Raw genomic sequence first — 22148 nt, forward strand, 5'->3', positions numbered from 1 at the left:
GATATAGACGGGATGGTCAAATGGGCAGAAAAGTGGCAGATGGAATTTAACCCTGAGAAGTGTGAGGTGATACACTTTGGAAGGAGTAATGAGACATGGAAGAATTCAATGAATGGCCTGACACTGGGAAGTTCCGAGGAACAAAAGGACCTTGGCGTGCTTGTCCATAGATCCCTGAAGGCAGAAGGGCAGGTTAATAGGGTGGTAAAAAAGGCATATGGGACACTTGCCTTTATCTATCGAGGCATAGATTACAAAAGCAGGGAGGTCATGTTGGAGTTGTATGGAACTTTGGTAAGGCCACAGCTGGAGTACTGTGTACAATTCTGGTCGCCACATTATAGGAAGGATGTGATTGCACTGGAGGGGTGCAGAGGCGATTCACCAGGATGTTGCCTGGGATGGAACATTTAAGCTATGAAGAGAGGTTGGATAGGCTTGGGTTGTTTTCGCTAGAGCAGAGAAGACTGAGGGGTGACCTGATCGAGGTGTACAAGATTATGAGGGGCATGGACAGGGTGGATAGGGAGCAGCTGTTCCCCTTAGTTGAAGGGTCAGTTACTAGGGGACACAAGTTTAAGGTGAGGGGCAGGAGGTTTCGGGCGGATTTGAGGAAGAACTTTTTTACCCAGAGGATGGTGACGGTCTGGAATGCACTGCCTGGGAGGGTGGTAGAGGCGGGTTGCCTCACATCCTTTAAAAAGTACCTGGATGAGCACTTGGCATGTCATAACATTCAAGGATATGGGCCAAGTGCTGGCAAATGGGATTAGGTAGACAGTTCAGGTGTCTTTAATGCATTGGTGCAGACTCGATGGGCCGAAGGGCCTCTTCTGCGCTGTATTATTCTGTGATTCTATGAAGACAGAATTATTAAAAGTGGACTGGGAAAATAAGTTAAAAGATAAGGCAGTAGAGAAGCAGTGGCAGATATTTAAAGGAGATATTTCATAACCCTCAATAAAGATGTATTCCATTGATAAAGAAAGACTCTATGAGAAGGATGCACCATCCGTGGCTAACTGAGGATGTTAAGGATGGTGTCAAATTGAAAGGAAAGGCATACAATGCTGCAAGGATTAGTGGTATGACAAAAAATTGGGAACAATTTAGAAATCAGCAGCGGATAAATAAAAAAAGGGAGAAATTAGAGTATGAGAGTGCTCCAGAACTTGCCGCGCCCCTAGCCAAGCATTTCCAGTCCAGCTACAACACTGGCATCTACCTGGCAATGTGGAAAATTGCCCAGGTATGTCCTGTACACAAAAAACAGGATAAGTCCAACCCAACCAATTACCGCCCCATCAGTCTACTCTCAATCATCAGTAAAGTGATGGAAGGTGTTGTCGACAGTGCTATCAAGCGGCACTTGCTTCGCAATAACCTACGCAGTGACGCTCAGTTTGGGTTCCGTCAGGGCCACTCAACTCCTGACCTCATTACAGTCTTGGTTCAAACATGGACAAAAGAGTTGAACTCAAGAGGTGAGGTGAGAGTGACTGTCCTTGACATCAAGGCAGCATTTGACCGAGTATGGCATCAAGGAGCCCGAGCAAAACTGGAGTCAATGGGAATCAGGGGGAAAATTCTCCGCTGGTTGGAGTCATACCTAGCACATAGGTGGATGCTCATAGTTGTGGGCGGTCAATGATCTCAGCTCCAGGACATTACTGCAGGAGTTCCTCCGGGTTGTATCCTCGGCCCAACCAACTTCAGCTGCTTCATCAATGACCTTCCTTCAATCATAAGGTCAGAAGTGGGATGTTTGCTGATGATTGCTCAGTGTTCAGTACCATTTGCAACTCCTCAGATACTGAAACAGTCCCTGCCCACATGCAGTAACATATGGAAAAAAGTCAGGTTTGGGCTGATACATGGCAAGTGACATTTGTGCCGCACAAGTGCCAGGCAATGACCATCTCCAACAAGAGACAGTCTAACCATAACCCTTTGACATTCAATGGCATTATCACTGCTGAATCCTCCACCAGCAACATCTTAGGGGTCACCATTGACCAGAAACTTAACTGGCCCAGCCATATAACTACTATGGTTACAACAGCAAATCAGAGGCTAGGAATTCTGCGGCGAATAACTCACTTCCTGACTCACCAAAGCCCATCTAGCATCTACAAGGCACAAGTTAGGGGTGTGGTGGAATATGTCTACTTGCCTGGATGAGTGCAGCTCCAACAACACTCAAGAATCTCGATACCATCCAAGACAAAGAAGTCTGCTTGATTGACGTCCTATTCACCACATTCAACATTCCCTCCTTCTACCAGTGGCAGTAGTGTGTACCATCTACAAGATGCACTCCAGCAACTGGCCAAGGCTCCTTCGACAGCACCTTCCAAACCTGCGACCTCTATCAACAAGGACAAGGGCAGCTGACACGTGGGAACATTACCATCTGCAAGTTTCCCTCCAAGCCACACACCATCCCGACTTGGAACTATGTCGCTGTTCCTTCGCTGTCATTAGGTCAAAATCCTGGAACTCCCTTCCGAACAACACTGTGGGTATATCTACACTACATGCACTGCTGCGGTTCAAGAAGGCAACTCACCACCACCTTCTCAAGGGCATTTAGGGATGGGCAATAAATGCTGGCCTTGCCAGCCTCGCTCATATCCAAGAAAGAATAAAACAAAACTGAATGGCTTGTGAGGTCCTGTTAGAGGCAACCACTTTTCTATGATTCTGAGGACCCTTGTCAGCCAAACCAAGTAAGGATGGCAGGTTTCATTCCCTGAACAGTAGTTGTGAACCAGTGGATGTTTACAACAATCCAATACTCTCGCGGTCACCATTACTGATAACATTGCTTTATTCCTGATTTATTTAATTAACTGAATATGAATTCCTCAGTTGCTATGGTGGGATTTGAACTCATGTGTCTGGACCAATAGTTCAGGCCTCTGGATAATTAGTCCAGTAACATAACCACTATGCTACTTTATCCACTGTAAACGGAGGGGGTGGGTGAGATAATATAACAAAACTAAGTGAAAGGAGTTGAATTAACATCAGTAGATACTTTCACCCACCCAGATGGTTTCAGGAATTGTGGAATTTAAACTGTGTACAATAACCACATTCCTTCATGCTGTCAGGATCAGTAACGCACCTAAAGTAATTATCTCACGTTTTCAGTTGTTAAGTGTTAAAAAAAAAATCAGCAGACACATCAAAACAGGATATTAAAATTAATGAGAATTCTTTGAATTTTAAAGAGGTCTCATTGGTGAGCCTCACACTTAATTTCATCTTCAATATTTGCAGTTTTATCCAAAGCTCAGTTGAAGATTTCAACAGTTTTTATTTGTATCATCACATACCTGCAGACATCTCGATGCTGTTCACCTTTGTCTGATTGATACTAATGTTAATGCTGATTTTTCCATCACTGAGGTCAACTTCCACCATTCCATAGCCTGGGGCAAATTTGCTGACTAAGAGCAGACTGTTGGGGTTCCAAGTTCGAAACATAAAGCTGACTGAAAACAAGTCCTGGTTCATGTGTCCAGGCAGCTGTAAATAACTGCTGCTATTGAAAAACACAGGTACAGCACGAGATTCCACACAAGAGAAGCTCAGATTACCCTGAAAGGAAAACCAAACGGCAAGCATTAGTAGTTCAAATGTACTCCTCTACATAAACTGTTTTTTCACAAATACAGTGCAAAATCCTTCCCACTTTAAATTGATGATTCACTTCCTTTCCTATGTGTCAGTTGGTAGTGCTCTCACCTCTGAGTCAGAAGGTTGTGGGTTCAAGCTCCACTCCAGGACATGAGCACAAAATTTAGGCTGATGCTCTTGTGCAGTACTGGGGGAGTGCTGCATTGTTGGAGGTGCTGTCTTTCAAATGAGACATTAAATTGAGGCCCTGTTTGCCCTCTTAGGTTGACATAAAAGATCCCATAGCACCAATCCAAAGAAGATATTAACAGGGCCTTGCTGAGTGCCATGTTTCTTACATTGCAACAGTGTTTACACTTTGAAATTTCTTCATTGGTTGCAAAACACTTTGGGACATTTTGAGGTTATGAAAAGTGCTATATAAATTTTCTTTCTTTAGATTACTTCTCTCATCAAGACAACAAGTAGCAGGTCCTGGCTACATAATCTAGCAGTATTGAGGCTAATTGTAGTAACCAAACTGCTGCCAATTGATTAGCTAATGCAGCACAAATGAGGCCTTGAACCTTGTTCACCGCTGCAGCTGGCAGTGCCTTTACTCACGAGCTCAGTGGGAGAACTACATGAGATCACTTACGTTACACCTTTGATTAAATTCATTGCCTTGGAAACAATGACAGCTATTTTGGGGGATACTGGCGGGAATTTGTATCAGGTTATGGTGGGGAAGCACAGCTAGTTTTTCTTTCTCTCAGCAGAGAAATGCCTCCTCAGGTTGTCCTGTCTTTTTGTTCTGTGCTGCCTCTTCTAGCCAAGGACACAACGTACAAAGGCCTATAACTAACCTATGAGACCATTTTATTTCCTTCAGAGAGATGGAGGTTAATTCTCCTGTCCTGCACTGATTGTCTACCATTCTATTTTCCTTAAAGAATTATCAGTGTTGACTTGCTTGAAGATGCTTGAGTACCGCTTTGTCATTAATTCTTTGCACATGCACATCCTGTTGATACCATTCTATGTGTGAAGTTACATTTGCTGTCATCTACAAATTTTGAAATCGTACTTCCAATTTCAGAGTCCAAATCATTTATGGAAATGGTGAACAATAATGGTCTCACAATTGATCCATATGGAGTAACACTTCCTATATTCTGCCAGTCTACCTTTAACCCTTACTCTCTGTTTTTTCCTTTGTAGCCAGTTTGCTATCCATTTTGGTACTTGTCCCCTGACTCCATATGCTTTGACCTTAAATCATTGAGGCCTTAACACGTAAGTCTTAAATTTTCAATAATAGGCCTTTTAAAAGTCCATGTACATCACCTCCACTGCAGTATTCTTGTCTACTCTTTCTGCTACTTCTTCAAAGAATTCAATAAGGCATGACCTTCACTTCTGAAATACATGCTGACTATTATTGATTAAATTTCTTTATTGTCTTTTCAGTTTCGAAATGTTTTTCTACTACCTCATTAGCTCATTCCTTAGTGGCGCTATCCTTATCTTAATTTTCTTTTTGTTATTTATATGTCTATAGAATACTATTTCATTTTTATATTTTTTGTCATAAATCATTGTAAAATCTAGGGATAACAAAGACATTTGGTTATAGTTTATAAGTTGCATTGTGTTGGTCTGATGCTACATTAAACACTGCAACAAAGAAATTGTCCCAAAATTTGCACACTAAAAATTCAGTGTAAGAAATGTTATTGCAAATGAAAAAATTGTACTCTTGTCTCTTGTGCACGATATTCTAAGGGGGTACAGTTATAAGCTTTTGCAGGATTTGAATCAGTGATTATAGATGTGGGTGATGAGGCTGAAACCAGATAATTTTAAGCTGGGGTCAGCCTACTGTGATGTACAGATGTTGTGCCATCCTCCCAAATGGGACTTTGTGGGAAACACAAACTTTTACTCATCATCATGACTATCTAACTGAATTGCATGTGAGCACAGATTTACATGGTGCCAACGTAAATCAAACCAACCTTCAGCAAAACATATTTTAAATGTGTAATTGCATACAGGAGCAAGATCAACAAAGTAATCCAGGAATTGGATTTCAATACTCGTGTTTTGCACAACAACAAAATGCTCGCACTCCAGGTATTTAAATGGACTCGATTCAAATCAACAAGAAAATGATTTTTCACAGCTCGTACTTTATGGAAAACAATCTGTGTTGATGTTTTTCTGTGCTTCCTTGTTGACCTGATTAGTAATGATTACTGACTGAAGACAGTTCCAGCTGTTCATTTTAAAATGGTACTTGTATCAGCAGTACGGATGTCACATTGTTCTGCTATAATAGCTTAGTGAAGGGTATGTTTACCAAGACAAATTTTTAAACTGCTGATACATAGCAACAGTTATTGAGAACAGAAGTTATAACATATTCCTCAAATGGTTAGAGGAGTAACTGACAGTTAGAGCAGACCAAAAATCTATTGTTATAATGATATTCTTATAGCCTGAGGAGAAGAATTCATAATTACTGCCAAAAAGCAACAATGTGATGCACTAAACCATCTGCCTTTGTGCGGTATTTGAAAGCATGTTATAGATCATGTTTTACATGGTTTCAGCATTAGGGGATGAACCATTAACAAACTGTATTGTATTAGAGGTCATTTTATTTTAGAGAAGATTACAGTGAGTGAATTGTATATTGCTCATATCCTGGGGCTAGATTCGCTTACCAGCCGATAATAATTATAATTTCAGTATGAGACCAATAGTCAACCTATTACTAATAAGAGGTTCAGTTTTCTATAGGTTACTTCTAAACTTTTGCTTGCTGTTGCACATGACTCACCTTTGTCTATATTATAATATAATACAAATATATAGGTTAGCCATTTTACCAAGATTTTCCCACATGCAAGCTGCAGTGCTAACTCAGAAGTTAACTATAGTCTGATTCATAAATCAGTATTTCAACCATGTCTTCTTTGAGTTACCAAGTGCACATGAATCAATAGCAGTACTTCCCGATAGTCTTATCGATACTTAGCAACAGAGATATCTGTGGCAACATATCAAACTGATTGCAGTTTCAAGTTAACACAAACAACAAAGAAAGAATTTGGATTTATATAGCACCTTTAATGGCTTCAGGACATCTCAAAGTGATTTAAAGCCAACTTGATAGTTTTAAAGTTGTCACTGTTATAATATGCAGCCAATATGCGCACAACAAACGGCAATGGAATAATGATCATATATCTATTTTAGTGATGATGTTGGGCGATAAATATGAACCAGGATAGCAGGAGACATTCCCTGCTCTGCTTCGAATAGTGTTATGGGGTCTTTTAAATCTACCTGAGAGGATAGACAGCGGTTTGGATTTTACTAGCCCTTTGGAGACAGGTTAGGAGGCTGGAGGGCTGGTAAAAGGGTGGTGGAAGGGGTTGGGAGGGAACCCGATTTCTTCCCACCGCCATGGCATATGACCAATGGTGGGAATCTCAGCGTCGCGGCCACCCATTAGGTGGCAAATTGTGCCACCTACCGTCCCCGCTGACATTTTACTGGTGTCAGGAAGGGCTGTCACTACATGGGAAGACCGCCAGGTAAAGCTGGGCAGCATCCCAGCGGGTTCCCGGGGGGCCCTCCTTTATGGCGCACAGAGGGGCCCCCAGCAACAATGGTCACCCCGCGGTTATGGCACAACCACTGGAAGGAGAACCGCCCTCCCAGTCTCTGGGGCCTGTCCAGCACGGGCTTCAAAGGTGCCTCAGCTATCTTCGTGCAGCCTTAGTAGTGGCTCCCTCCAATGGTGGTGCTGCCGAGGCTGCAGTGCTGCTGAAGCTCTGATTGGGTTGGCAGCTCAGGGAGGCAGGCTGCTGTCCTCAATTGGATGGCAGTCATGGTGACAGCCTCTTAATTGGCCGCCATCAGTAAATTGCTGCCTGTGAGGCCTCAGTTCCTACTTTTAGTCGCGGTGACGGGACTACTCACATTTCCATAAAATTCAACCCCGCATCTCGGTTTAACATCTTATCCGAAAGACTACATCTCCAACAGTGCAACACTTCCCCAGTACTGCACTGAGGCATTAGCCTAGATTACACGCTCAAGTCTCTGTTTGTGGAAATTGAGCCCAAACTTTTGACACAGAGGCAAGGCTCATACTTTAATCAACTACTATCTACATAGCTCCTAAACAATGCATCGTCCACAATATCTGACTGGATAAGAATGGACATTTGCTCCAAACTATCTCTGGAAAATATTGTATAGCTGCAGCTAATACAGGAAACAGGCACATACTGCCAGTTAATTCTACTGTTAATACATGTCCTGCCCAAGAAGTCTTGTTGTTAAGAGTAGTGCTAGCTCTATATAATGGACTGTCAGGTCTACAAAGGTTTCTGTAGAATCTGCTCGGTTAAAAAAAAAGCAAGTGATGCTGGAGAGTACTAGAGATTTTAAGTGCTATACCATAAGGTGGTAAGATATAGCCTCACACTCACCAGACTTCATAAAATGAGTCACTGAACTCAGACATGCCATGTGAAAGGGGAAAGAAAAGGTGCAAAGGGAAGGATGGATGCTTGCCACAAGGAAAGGAGGGAGATCAAGGGCCCATCACCCTTGGCTGTTCTTAGTAGTGCTGTTGAAAAGCAGTACTGGCTTAAACCTGGGGGCAGATTTGCTATTCATGCACTCTACTGATGTATGAATATAAGGGGAAACCTCAAAAGAAAAAAGGGTGAAAGTTTAAATGAAATTTGAAAAAAAACCTGCAATAATAGGCAATAAAGATTTCAGTTCAGATCGATTGGTCATACCTGAGTATATACATAAAGTAACATATCGAAATGATTTAATCTGGCAGCATTAGTGCCAAATTCTGAAACATTTAACAAGTTGCCTTGTAGAAAAGAAGAAAAAAATGCATAACCAATTGTCATGCAGGCCCCTATCTGCCAAGAATGAGGCATATTAATTTTGTCATATGAACATTGATTTTAAACTTGAACAAGAAAGGACAGGCTGTAATAAGTCTAAGGATTTGTGAATGAATGTGAATGACTGAGACAGAGAGAAGCGCATGCTTTTTCCTGTATCTTATATTTTCTCTCTCAACCCTTTTCAATGAAATGCGCTTTTCTCAAATCACATTTCATTCTGCTGGGTGTGAAGGTGTCATGCAGGCCCCCACCTGCCAAGAATGAGGCATATTAATTTTGTCATATGAACATTGATTTTAAACTTGCTGGGAAGAAGAGAAGGCCTGTGAAAATGGCTGCCAGACACGAAGCTGAAACACATTTGCATACTAACAGACAGTGCTTGTGGAGACAGAAGGACCATTCCCTGACACATTCAACCCACAATGGATTTTGATCACCAGACATTGAAGGTGTATGGAAGAGCATTCCAGAGACTGCTAAGGTGATACAATCCACAAAAACCAGGACTGGTTAAACCAGTCACATGACTAACTGGCTGGTCCAAGTTTTTTTGAACTAGCCACAGAGATTTTGAATTGGAAAAGACTGTTTGCTCTTGGACTGAGAAGGCCTCTCCTGTCTGCTCCCATCTCTTTCTCGCAAGCCTCTGGATCCACTGAGGACACATGAACTTCACGAGAGAAAAGTCTCCAACATTGAACAAGGTTTAGGAAGAATACTGGGCCCCAACGAAAAGCAAGAACTACCTACAATCAAGGACTTTACAGCGCACTCAAAGAACAGTAACCAAAACCATCTTCAGATATTGCCTCAAACTTTTTCACTTTATTTCTTCTGCTCTTTTCTATCTCTATCTGCATTTGGGTATCGCATATGCATGCTAGCGTGGGCATGTCGTGTATCCGTAGGCATTAATCGAATTAGAGTTTAAGTTTAATCAACTTCAACTTTTTTCTTTAAACCTAAGAAAATCTGTTTGGCTAGTTTCTTTGCCTTATAATGGAAAGCAGTGAACAAGGATTCACTCAGGGGGAGCTAAAAAAGATGGTGTGTTTTAAATTAAACTCTTATGTTAAGACCAGGTGAAGGCTGAGAGGGAATCCTCGACCCCTTTCTCACCTGGTCATAACACCAATATAGCAATAGCTCTATCATAAAAGAATGGAGAACATAAAACAGAATTACTGAAAATCTACAAGCACCAAATCCTTACTTCCTACTGTGAATTGATTATCATATTTATGTTTTTATGCTGTTCATTTTACAGGAGCTTTTTTTTCAACCACTTGCTGCAACCTCAGTCACCTCATCATAGATAAATAATCAGTTTGACTTCACTCATTGCCAAATAAATGATCTTACCACTTTAGATGTGTCCAGTTTCCCCCTCTTGGCGAGGTCAGTGATATTAATTCCGTTGTAATTTATAGACTCCATGCAGCCTTTGAAATTTTTTCCATTGAAGCTTGGCTTTCCAGAAAATGGCATTCCCCCAAAACTGAGCTTGAAGAATAAATGAAATGGTATGTTACACTGTACACATGAAAAGGCAAAATTTTATGTAATATTTTATTGTAAAATCTTACAGCATGTTATTAAGATATGGAAGGATTTGGCAGGCTAAACATTTCCTTGGACTGGATGAGTAAGGATTTATTATCCTTAACAATGTTAAGGATTTATTATTTTTCATAACCAACTCTGACCAGTTCGTCAAAATCCTTGGTTATGCTTGAATACCTGAGAAAGAATAATGATTTTCCAAGCCAAACTCTTGAAAAGAATTATGAACCTTACTGCCAGCAGCTCTGGTAAATTCTGTAATAACTGAGCACAGCCACTTTTTAAAAATATCAAATGACAGTAAAACAGGTATTAACATTAAACTATTATTGCTCAGTGGCCTGATTATCATAATATCATCTATTATTTATAAAAATAGTGAGTTATCTCAAAAGTCTAATAGTTGGTGGCAACCTATAAGTGGTTTTCTCTCAGAGGGTTGTGCAACTTTGGAACTCTCTGCCTCAGAAGGTGGTGGAGGCGGGGTCAACTGAATATTTTTAAGGCAGAGGTAGATAGATTCTTGTTAGGCCAGGGAATCAAAGGTTATTTGGGGTAGATGAGAGTGTGGAATTCAAGACACAAACAAATCAGCCATGATCTTATTGAATGGCGGAGCAGGCTATAGGGGCCGAATGGCCTACTTCTGCTCCTAATTCGTATGTTCGTATGTTGTTCGTATGTAATGAGCGTAATGCTACACGGCTCGAGTTCAGTTGGATTCTATCCCCTCCCACGTATGACAAGTGACATGCATAATGAGAGTTTGTGATAACCTCCTCCCTTTATAACTCTTCATCCATTTCCTTACCCAAATTGCACACAACTGGCAATGCAATGAAAATGCCAGAAGTCAGCACAAGCAATATCTTGGTAAGTTAAGTAGAAAGCTGAAGCACAAGGTGTTGTCAATAATGCCCCCAAGTATAGGACACAGCACGAACTGTATAAAACTCTGACTTGACATTCATAATTTTCTGTAGGCAGGATTATATCTCCTGATTCCTTGTGCCAAAATCATCAAGCAGCTCCCACCCATTCAAAACATCCTATGCTGCTGACCTGAATGCTCCCTTTCAACATCCCTCCACGAAAAACTCATAAGAATAATTACAGCCCCATTCCACCCCCCCCACCCCCTCCCCACTACACCCCGTCAGCAGGTGTGGCTGCGAAGATTGGAAAGCAGATTGGTGTGCATGTGCATTTAGAAGACAAATACGTGAGAACAGCATTGAAAATAAATCGTCACAATGGCCACTGGTGAGCAGAAATTATGAGTCAATTTCACCAGTGACAGCTGAAAGTGAAAATCTATGCTCTGCAACCTCCCACACTAAGACGAGAATTGACTCCAGTACCCACAAAGTTGGAAATGAGACCTGTCACACTGCAGCTACTCCCTTATGCCAAATGCCCACCAGGGACAGTTGCTGTTTGTGCCAATCTGTCAGAAGTATATGAAGGTTCTGTTGATCTACTGGCGTAACTTTGGTGGAAACGCTGCAGGAATGGTATAAATGGCTATTTACACCATCTCTATGAGTTTCCACCAATCTTCTGCTGAAGTTATGCTGTGAGGTTGGGAGAATTTTGTGAAAATTCCACCCCAGTACTTTTTCAACTGCTTTCAAAAATATATTATGAACAAAGGATTGATATCTACATAATCCCTTCATCGTGATACGCCAATGTGTTTTGTTGAATGATAATTTTCTTTAATCCACAGATTGGAGATCTGAATTTATATTTTTTTAAAAGAAATTTTAAAAAGACAAGTTGCCAGAAAAGTCATCTTTCAGCTTAAGATGATCACCTAGATTACTACACTGTATCCTACATTGCAAAGGACTGAGAGGAGGAAGACGGCATGTCTGCTCAGTCTCCAGCAAGAACCAAGACCCAGGAAGTTTAAAGGAACTACCTATTCTCCCAGCAAGCAGAGAACTACTGCTAACTGCTATGTTTTGAATCACTGAGTGACTATCATGTGATAGGCACCTCCCCATCTGTTGTTTCAAGCTGGTGTTTTCTCTGCAGCAGAGGAGGAGCAACTGAACTCTTACATGAGCTGACCGTCAGTGGGGGTCCTCCTCTCTCTCTCTCTCTCTCCATTCCAGCTTGAAAGCTTTCAATTCATGTTTGTTGACTGATCACCTTTGCATACTCCAAAGGTGACCCACTGGAGGAAATCATCTGCATCACTATATCTAAGAAACCAACTGAACCAGTCATCTACCTCTTCAAACTAATAGCCTCAGGACCACTGAATTCAGTTAGAAGCCAGTTGAATCACCAAACTTCAGAGACTGTATACCTTTTTTATGGGCTCTAACTCAACCAATCTATTTTTCCCCATTCTGTAACCTATTTGTGTGTGCAAACCTCCAGACAGTGTGTGTGAGTGAATATTTGTGTGTTGTTTATTATTTTATTTGTTTGGTTTAGGTACAGTCAAGTTAACCTCCTTCTTTGTTAACTCAAGAAAACCTGTCTGGTTGGTTCTTGTTATGATCATAACAAGTAAATAATCAAACACCTACTGAACTGGCCAATGCATCCACTTTAAAAAAAAGTCTTAAACCTATTGTGGTCAAACAAGGAGAGGAAAAAGAGGGAAGCCCTTCGACCCCTCCTCACTTGACCAGAACAGTGACTCTCAAACATCTCAAAGTCTTTCACCTAGAGTGAATTGTATTTTATATGCATGACTATCATGGAGGCAAATGACTTCAATGGCTGCATCATACTTTATGATTTCCCATGCCATTAAAATTGGAAGATATGATATTTTCCATGGACGCAATGCACAATGTACTGGAATACAGAAATGAATTATCAGATCTTTCTCTTTGAGGCCACAAGGTCTAATTGCTGCAATCTTCTGAGATCAATTATTGGTCAATGCTTCTAAGAACATAGAGTCCTCAGGTCAATTAGAAAATATTTTGATCACAGGGAAGTTTGTCTGTATTGGCACACTCATTTTATTCTTTTTTTAAATGTGACAACAGACCATGTCACAGGATCAAGATTAAGAAGAAAAACTGTAAATGTTAGGAAAATAAAATTTAAAACACAAAATGTTAGAAATGCTTAGTACTTCGGTCAACATGTGCGCACTTCTGATGAAGACTTATACTCAATACATTAACCTATCTTTTTCTTTCAGAAATTGCTGGCATGTTGCATATTTTCAGTGATTTTCAGTTTTCAAAGTCCTATGATTCTTTACCTCATAGTCTAGATCCAAGTGGTCAAATTCTCCATTGGTCCTGAAATGCTGCGTCTCCCGGTCCAGTGTAAAATTGATATTTCGGCCATAGCGCTCAATGATCACAGAGTGCCAGTGATGGTCATCCAGGAGGCTGCCAGTTGTAACGGAGGTGTCACCATTGATAGAACTGTGCTGATTACTACCTGGAAGTTAAAAATGAAAGCTTGTCAATGGTAGTTCCTACATTGAAATGGAAAGTAAAAGGACCATATAATCGGAAAAGTCGTTATTAAATTGTGTTGTGACCGAAGCGGGAGAAGTGCACTGTTTATTCTAATTCAATTTCTCCACAGGGCACAATATATATTTACTTTTTTTCCCACTTACTGATACGGTCAATCATAGACTCTATTTTGATCCTAGAATAAAACACAGCAACCAGGTTTCTTTAATAAACAACAACATTATCAGTTTATTATAAAACAAGCCTTAACCAGTAATGAAGTAAAGCATAAACACACAGATTGAAATATTAAAGTTTCCTTTTTACCTTAGCCCCATGCATTCACACACACATACATACCGGTTAACTGGAAAAATAAAGGGATTTTTGTTTTTGGAGCTCTATTACAGACAAAAAAATTTGGGCTGAATACTTGCTCATTCTTGAGAAACAGCAGATGAGATATATTGTGTCCAAAACTGGTATACAGTCTGGCCTCCGAATATATGTATATGGGTCACTGGGATCTTTTGGAACAGTTCTTTTCAGGCAGTGTTTAGTTTTAGTTTAGTTTAGAGATACAGCACTGAAACAGGCCCTTCGGCCCACCGAGTCTGTGCCGACCATCAACCACCCATTTATACTAATCTCATATTCCGACCACATCCCCACCTGTCCCTATATCCCTACCACCTACCTATACTAGGGGCAATTTATAATGGCCAATTTACCTACCAACCTGCAAGTCCTTTGGCTGTGGGAGGAAACCGGAGCACCCGGAGAAAACCCACGCAGACACAGGGAGAACTTACAAACTCTGCACAGGCAGTACCCAGAATTGAACCCGGGTCGCTGGAGCTGTGAGGATGCGGTGCTAACCACTGCGCCACTGTGCCGCCCCATTAATTTAGCAGGCCTTTCTTCAAAGACAGCAGACGAGATGAGTTGACACAGTGGACTTCGCCGGGTCTTTTACAGAGGTGCTGGAAAGCTGTGCTGGTATGTGGTGTTCTCTCCTTCCTTGGGAATTCTTTTCTTTCCTTGGAAGTTCTCTCCCTTTTTATATAGTTCAATCCCAACTCAAAATAATTCAAAAGCGAAACCGATAACAGGAGGTCAACCTTTTGACCTCCATCAATCTTGACCTGTCACTTCTTTGTAAACAACTTCTCCAGTTGTTTATTGAGCTAGAAGTCAGGTGGTTTCCCGGAAAGGCTTGTTTTCCTCACAAGAACTCTCAATGTCCCTTTTAAAAAAAACATTTCCAGGGACTGTTTTTCAAAGTCAAGTGGCCTTTACATGACCTCCTTTGAAAACCCCAAAGTTTAACATTTCTTCAATCTTTCAAAAATGAATCCTCAAAAAATATATTTAACAAAACATAGAGGTACCTTCGCAACAATTGGAAGATGCAATTAAAGACACAGAGAACCATAATTACAGTATTATCTGGCACTAGTAAATATACAAAAGCAGATATTACTATGGCAGCAATTGAAAACTAATAGCACAAATCCCTGTCTATTCAACCAAAACATTTCAGTAAAACTGAGTTTTCAAAGGCTCAATCCTTTTCTTCAGCGTATGAAGTGGCCTTAAACAATGTTTAAAGGCATGAGGAAGTTTTGGTGGTGCAGGAAAGTGAACCAATTGTTCACAATAGCACAAAGGAAACATTTGGTCAACACTGCTCCCTTTCATGCTGAAGAGTTAGAGCTCCTGCTGCAGGGCATGCATCAAAGCAGAGTAGCCATATTTCATGTTAAAGTAACCCCTCCAGCAAGCTTCCTGGAGTGAAATTGCCATGCAAGTCAATGCACTCACTTAGCTAAGGAGTTCCTTGGTTGCATATGAGGAGGAGGTTAATGATATGAGGAGGAAGGCAAAGGTAAATGTGCTCTTCACCTTTGCACACACATCTTCTGAATCCTATTAAGCATGGGACAAATCTTAGTTGGGAGCCACTGCATCTTTTAGAGCAACATTTAAAGCTTTAAATACTGTTTCATTGTGTCAAATCTGGATAGAACAACAAAGATAGAACCATAGAAAAATTACAGCACAGAAGGAGGCCATTCAGCCCATCATGTCCATGCTGGCCAAAAAACTAGCCATCCAATCTAATCGCACCTTTCAGCACCTGGTCCATAGCCTCGCAGGTTACAGCACTTCTGGTGCAGGTTCAGGTACCTTTTAAATGAGTTGAGGGTTTCTGCCTCCACTATTGATCCAGGCAGTGAATTCCAGACACCCACCACTCTCTGGGTGAAAAGGTTTTTCCTCATGTCCCCTTTAATCCTTCTACCAATCACCTTAAATCTGTGATTCCTGGTAATTGACCTCTCCGCTAGGGGAAACAGATCCTACCTCTCTACTCTATCTAGGCCCCTCATAATTTTGTACACCTCAATTAAGTCACCCCTCAGCCTCTTCTGCTCTAAGGAAAACAACCCTAGCCTATCCAATCTTTACTCATTGCTGCAACTTTCAAGCCCTGGCAACATTCTTGTATATCTCCTCTGTACTCCCTCCAGAGCAATTATGTCTTTCCTGTAATGTGGTGACCAGAACTGTACACAATACTCCAGCTACGGCCTGACCAGCATTTTATACAGTTCCAGCATTACATCCCAGCTTTTGAATTTTATACCTTGGCCAATAAAGGAAAGCATTCCATATGCCTTCTTCACCACTCTATCTACCTGTCCTGCCACCTTCAGGGACCTGTGGACATGCACTCCAAGGTCTCTCACTTCTTCTACCCCTCTCAGTATCCTCCCATTTATTGTGTTTTGTTTGCCCTCCCCAAATGCATTACCTCACACTTCTCTGGATTGAATTCCATTTGCCACTTTTCCACCCACTCAACCAAACCATTGATAACGTTCTGGAGTCTACAGCTATCCACTTCACTTTCAACTACATGGCCAATTTTTGTGTCATCAGCAAATTTTCCAGTCATGCCTCCCACATTTAAGTCCAAATCATTAATACATACCACAAACAGCAAGGGACCCAACACTGAGCTCTGTGGAACGCCAATGGAAACCGCTTTCCATTTGCAAAAACATCTGTCGACTACTACTCTTTGTTTCCTGTCACTGAGCCAATTTTGGATCCAACCTGCCACATTCCCCTATATCCCATGGGCTTTCATTTTACAGACCAGTCTGCTATGTGGGAACTTGTCAAATGTCTTACTAAAATCCACGTAGACAACATCCACTGCACTACCCTCATCAATCCTCCTTGTTACTTCCTCAAAGAACTCAATCAAGTTAGTAAGACATGACATTCCCTTAATAAATCCATGCTGACTATCCCTGATTAATCCATGCCTTTTTAAGTGGCAGTTCCTCACGTTTCCAGCCCGAGGCTGTCCTCTAAAGTTAAGGCATTTCCCAGAAGAGTTAGCAGACATAGATAGCTGTGTTTCCTCAGAACCATGCCCACAGTATTTCAACCTGTTCATAAAAATGTAGCCAGCATGGACTAAGGCATCACAGCTTCTTTCTGGATGATGGCCATTGATGTAAATATTAATATTACTGTGGTTTCCACCTGAATTGAATGTACATCTGCTGTTCATGAAGGCCTAATGCCCAGGAAGGTGACAAATGTTATCCCTTATACTTGACAGTGCCATCCAGTGAAAGCCCTGTCCCTTTCATGACGCACATGATGAGTGTTACCACTTCCACACATGGCCTGGAGTTTTCAGCTTCTGCACTTCAAAGTCCACAATATTCCATCCACTGAACTTCATGGAAGAAAAGTTACTGGTTATTGAGCACAGAAATGGAAACATCAGCCATGGCATTTGACACTTGCTTCAGACAGATATGCATGGCAGACTGAGCAGACCAGCTTTACATCTCTCCGTATCGCATTTTAAATGGGTAAAGTGCATAATGTGGCAGAATCTTGCCCAGTTGAGATTTCCAATATAGATCTGGTTTTTAAAATGGTGCATGTCTGTCGCATCACCTTATTCTTTTTCTCTTAAAGTCCACTAACACAAAACGGAGCATATAGTGAACCAGGCAGGAAAATTGCTTCCAGCTCCTGCATTGCACAATCAGCTCCCATAAATTGAGACAGGATGTTCAAGTGGTTCAGAGAACCATTTTACAATATAATGCTCATTGACTGATCTCTTGTCAGTAACCTTTCTGCATCACAATCTTTCTGGATGCCATTTTAACAGTACTGTTATTGCCAGTGTTTCTATCTTGATCCTCCTAATGTGCAAGTATATAATTCCATAGGTTCATCATTTTTACTGCATCCTCAGTTGTTGAACACCAGTTTCATTGCATCATCTTCTGTTTCAGTTTATCCTTTCCCAGCTAAATATTGGCTGGAATGAGCTGAAAGTAAGCCATTGTCTTCGTCCCTGCAACAAACTCTGTTCCCTAACCACTGACTTGATCCCTCTCCCTCACAACTACCTGAGGTTGAGCCAGACTGTTTTTAACCTTGGTGTCATATTTGACTTCAAGATGAGCTTCTAACCACATATTTTTGCCATCAGTAAGACCTCCTATTTCCACCTCCATAATATTGCCCAAATCCATCATTGCCTCAGTTTATGAACTGCTGAAACCATCATCCATGCCTTTGTTACTTCTACACATGACTATTCCAATTGTTGCAGCCATGTGGTGAGGGGTGTGGGTTGTTCCCACTGTTCAACTCCCACCTGACTGCAGTAAGTGTTTTTGTCATTTTCTTTAAGCCTTTTGTGTTTTATTTGTCAAATAAACAGACAGTGACAGGTTTTATTGCAGATTTAAAACAGAAGAGTAATTATTTATTGAACAATATGCCATACCCCGAAATTGTTGCAACCGCACCCACTCACGCATTCCATGCGCAGACGCACACACACACACACACACACACACACACACACAAACACACAGAAACATGAAGAGACAGATAGAGGGGGAAAGGGGAAGTGGGCTGAAGTGAGGTAGGGTTTCGGGGTTCACTGAAAACCTGTTGAATTTTCGCATAGGTCAATTTTAGTTGCAGGCCTGGGATGTTTGCAAATATCGCTGTTGGTTGAAATTTCAGTTTGAAGACGGGGATCACTTCCAGTTCTCTGCTGTACATTTTGAAATGTAGAATTCACAGCAGGGCTCCTTCCTGGATTTTCTCCTCACTGTCAACTGGACAAGCTTTGGTGATGTTTTTTCCTAGGTCTCTCCTCTCTCTCTCCAGAGAGCTAACTTTTAAGCTTGTCTCTCACATCTCATTTCTGTTGGGAGACACAGATCTTCCTCCTTGTGATGGGCTGACAATGACCCAGGATGTGGCTACTTCACAGCTTTTTTTCATAAGAACACATTCAATTCAAAAATGTCTCTTGATGGGTTGAGATAGGTGTAATTGACACCTCTTAGCTTTGATATGTATCCTTCTGTCCTTGCCAGACAGTAGACAGTTTGAATATACAAGTCCAGGTCTTTTGATTTTCAGTGGTCATTTTGAAACACATTGTTCACTTTCTGAAAAGAAAAATCCATTTTAATAACTCTTCAGGTTGAGGTCTTGTATTTTTAATTGCTGTACTTTACAAGAGCGTAACACAATTGTTACGACCAATGTTGGAGGAATGCACTGTCTTTCTTTAGTTCCACTACTCCATGAGTCACAACATAAATTTAAATGTTTTACCCAGTTAACGATATGGCCAATTATATACTTTATCTATATTAGTTTCAGAATAAAAATCCACCAACCAGGTTTCTTTAACAACAAATTGTTGATTTATTATAAAACAAGACTTTTTCAATAACAATGCAAAGCTTATTAACACATAGTTTGAAATATATAAGTATAAATACCTACCCTTCTAAAATAACCTAACGCACACACGTGCACACAGAAAAAAATGACAAATGAATAAAAGGGCTCTGCAGAGATCAATTTTTTAAAAAAATACTTTGGCCAAGTTATTGTCAATTCTTGAAGAAAAAGGATAAGATATGAAATGTTCCAGATGGCCTTTGGCCTGGCATCTGGGTACATGTAGACGGCTGTCACTGGGATCTCTATGGAGCAGTTCTGTTCAGGAGACATCGAGGAGTAGTCTTGCAGGTTTTTCGGGAGAATTACTGCATCAGTGGTTTCAGCTATCACACTGGATTCTCAGAAGATGTTTTCAAAACAGGTGGATAAGGATGAGTTGGGTGGCTTCTCTCTTAGCAGAAAACACACCAACTGAGCGGGTGGCACAGTGGCGCAGTGGTTAGCACCGCAGCCTCACAGCTCCAGCGACCCGGGTTCAATTCTGGGTACTGCCTGTGTGGAGTTTGCAAGTTCTCCCTGTGTCTGCGTGGGTTTTCGCCGGGTGCTCCGGTTTCCTCCCACCACCAAAAGACTTGCAGTTGATAGGTAAATTGGCCATTATAAATTGCCCCTAGTAGAGGTAGGTGGTAGGGAAATATAGGGACATGTGGGGATGTTGTAGGAATATGGGATTAGTGTAGGATTAGTATAAATGGGTGGTTGATGGTCGGCACAGACTCGGTGGGCCGAAGGGCCTGTTTCAGTGCTGTATCTATAAATAAATAAATAAATAAACAGTCCAAACCAAATCAGAAAGCCAAAAACTCCTGACAACCATAAACCTAGACATGTGACTTCTCTGTAATCAACTCCAATAGCCAGCAAGGCTCCTTATGTTTATTTAGCCCTTCATTGTCTCTTCCAGTAAGTGTGAATTTTTTTAAAAATCTGAAGTGTCCTTCCAGTAACCTTCTAAAAAAAACAAATCCAGGCATCTCCTCAGTCTTTCATACAAACCAATTTTCATAGTCTTTTAAACACGAGTCCTCAGAAAAATATTATTAATAGAAGCAACTTCATGACCCAATGCACACCTGGCCGACCTCCCACGTTCTGCCTTCTGTAACTTTGAGGTCATCCAAAACTCTACTGCCCGTGTCCTAACTCGCACCAAGTCCCATTCACCCATCACCCCTGTGCTCGCTGACCTACATTGACTCTCGGTTAAGTAACACCTCATTTTTAAAATTCTTATCCTTGTTTTCAAATCCCTCAATGGCCTCACTCCTCCCTATCTCTATTGTCTCCTCCAACCCTACAACCCTCCAATGTACCTGCTCTTCTCCAACCTTAGTCTCTTGAGCATCTCTGATTTTAATTGCTCTACCATAAGTGGTTTGCACCTTCAGCTGCCAAAGCCCTAAGCTCTGAAGTTCCCTCCATAAACCTCTCGACCTCTCTTCTCTTTCCAACTTTAAGATGCTCCTTAAAACCTGCATCTTTAACCAAGCTTTTGGATAGTTTCCCTCATACCTCCTTATGTAGCTCAGTGCCAACCTTTGTTTGATAAAGCTCTGGTGAGGCGCCTTGGAGCATTTTATGATGTTAAAAGTGCTATATAAATGCAAGTTGTTATTGTTATTGACTTCATAGTCTCCTATTCTTGTCAACCCATGAGCCTTAACCCTACAACCATAATATATATTTTTAAACAAATCTTCTGATCAAGGTTAGATTATACCCTTGAAATTGCTCGAGTGTCTACAATTATTCAGAATTTACCAAAGTTGAACACTCACATATTAGATATGTTTTTGTTAAGATCAGCTTTTGTGCAGGCAGTGATAACCAGTATAGATAATTACAGTCAGTGCCTTTATTCCTCTAAAACCCGTTCCTGCAACTGTACCAAAATAATCTGCACTTGATTAGCAGGAATTTCCATTTCCAATATACATAATAGGGTTGGATTTACAAACCTGGGCTTCCAGCAGGGAGACCTGTTGCCTCGAGCACATGTTAGGAAAGCATAGACATGATTCCCATAATTTTCCATCTATTACATAGACTTACATGGAAATTGCAATCCCCTAATATTGAAACAGGTCATTTAGTTTAACCAATCTGTTAGTGTCCATCCTCCATTTCAACAGCAGCCTTCATACCATACTACCTGCATAACATTTTCTTAAATGTTGATATGAATATTGCTTCAATCACTAACCCCAGTAGTGCATTTCAGAGCCCCATAATAGGTGCATTTAGGGACAGCTAGAGGTGTTTAAGGTTACTGAAATTGTCTGGCTCCAACCCGCTGACTTCCGAGTTTAGCTCGTGTGTGTTCAGCTAATAATGTATAACTCCCTTGGAAGTGGCGGGTTGCCAATTTTAAAATGCAAATGACTCCATTGTAGCAATATTTCAAACTTCTTTCAAACATAACAGTGTATCCATGAGTTTCCTGAAACGCATCACAGAAGCCAACGTGAGAATACAAAGCAAATTCATGGGGTTCATTAAAAATCAGGCAAATACTGCAATAAATACTCAGTGCTCACAGCTGCTTTCCTACCTGCCACTGCTTAAGGGTTTGTTCACAGTACGTGGTGAGCAGTTAGTTTCTACACTTTGGGCGTTTTGAGACTCAGATCAGGATTGGTTACGCCTTGGATTGGAACCCAGACAAGGAACCATGTGACCAGCAGCCGCAGCAGCTGCTTTCTGTGGAGAGACCTTCAGGTGGTGAGCAGAGAGGAGAGCAGCAGAGAGATCT

General features: G+C 41.2%; 1 protein-coding gene across 1 annotated transcript in view; it reads right to left on the bottom strand.

Annotated features, from left to right (window-relative positions):
* LOC137347208 (contactin-associated protein-like 2) overlaps positions 1–22148 on the bottom strand; it is a 1554138-nt gene that overhangs the window by 1295889 nt on the left and 236101 nt on the right. Inside the window, exons 5-7 of the mRNA XM_068011439.1 lie at positions 13375–13559; positions 9939–10079; positions 3342–3606 (exon numbers count right to left, since the gene is read on the bottom strand). Of these exons, the coding sequence (XP_067867540.1) occupies positions 3342–3606; positions 9939–10079; positions 13375–13559 (591 nt within the window). The remainder of the gene's footprint in view (positions 1–3341; positions 3607–9938; positions 10080–13374; positions 13560–22148) is intronic.

Source organism: Heterodontus francisci, chromosome 2, assembly GCF_036365525.1.
Source record: "Heterodontus francisci isolate sHetFra1 chromosome 2, sHetFra1.hap1, whole genome shotgun sequence".
Taxonomy (NCBI): domain Eukaryota; kingdom Metazoa; phylum Chordata; class Chondrichthyes; order Heterodontiformes; family Heterodontidae; genus Heterodontus; species Heterodontus francisci.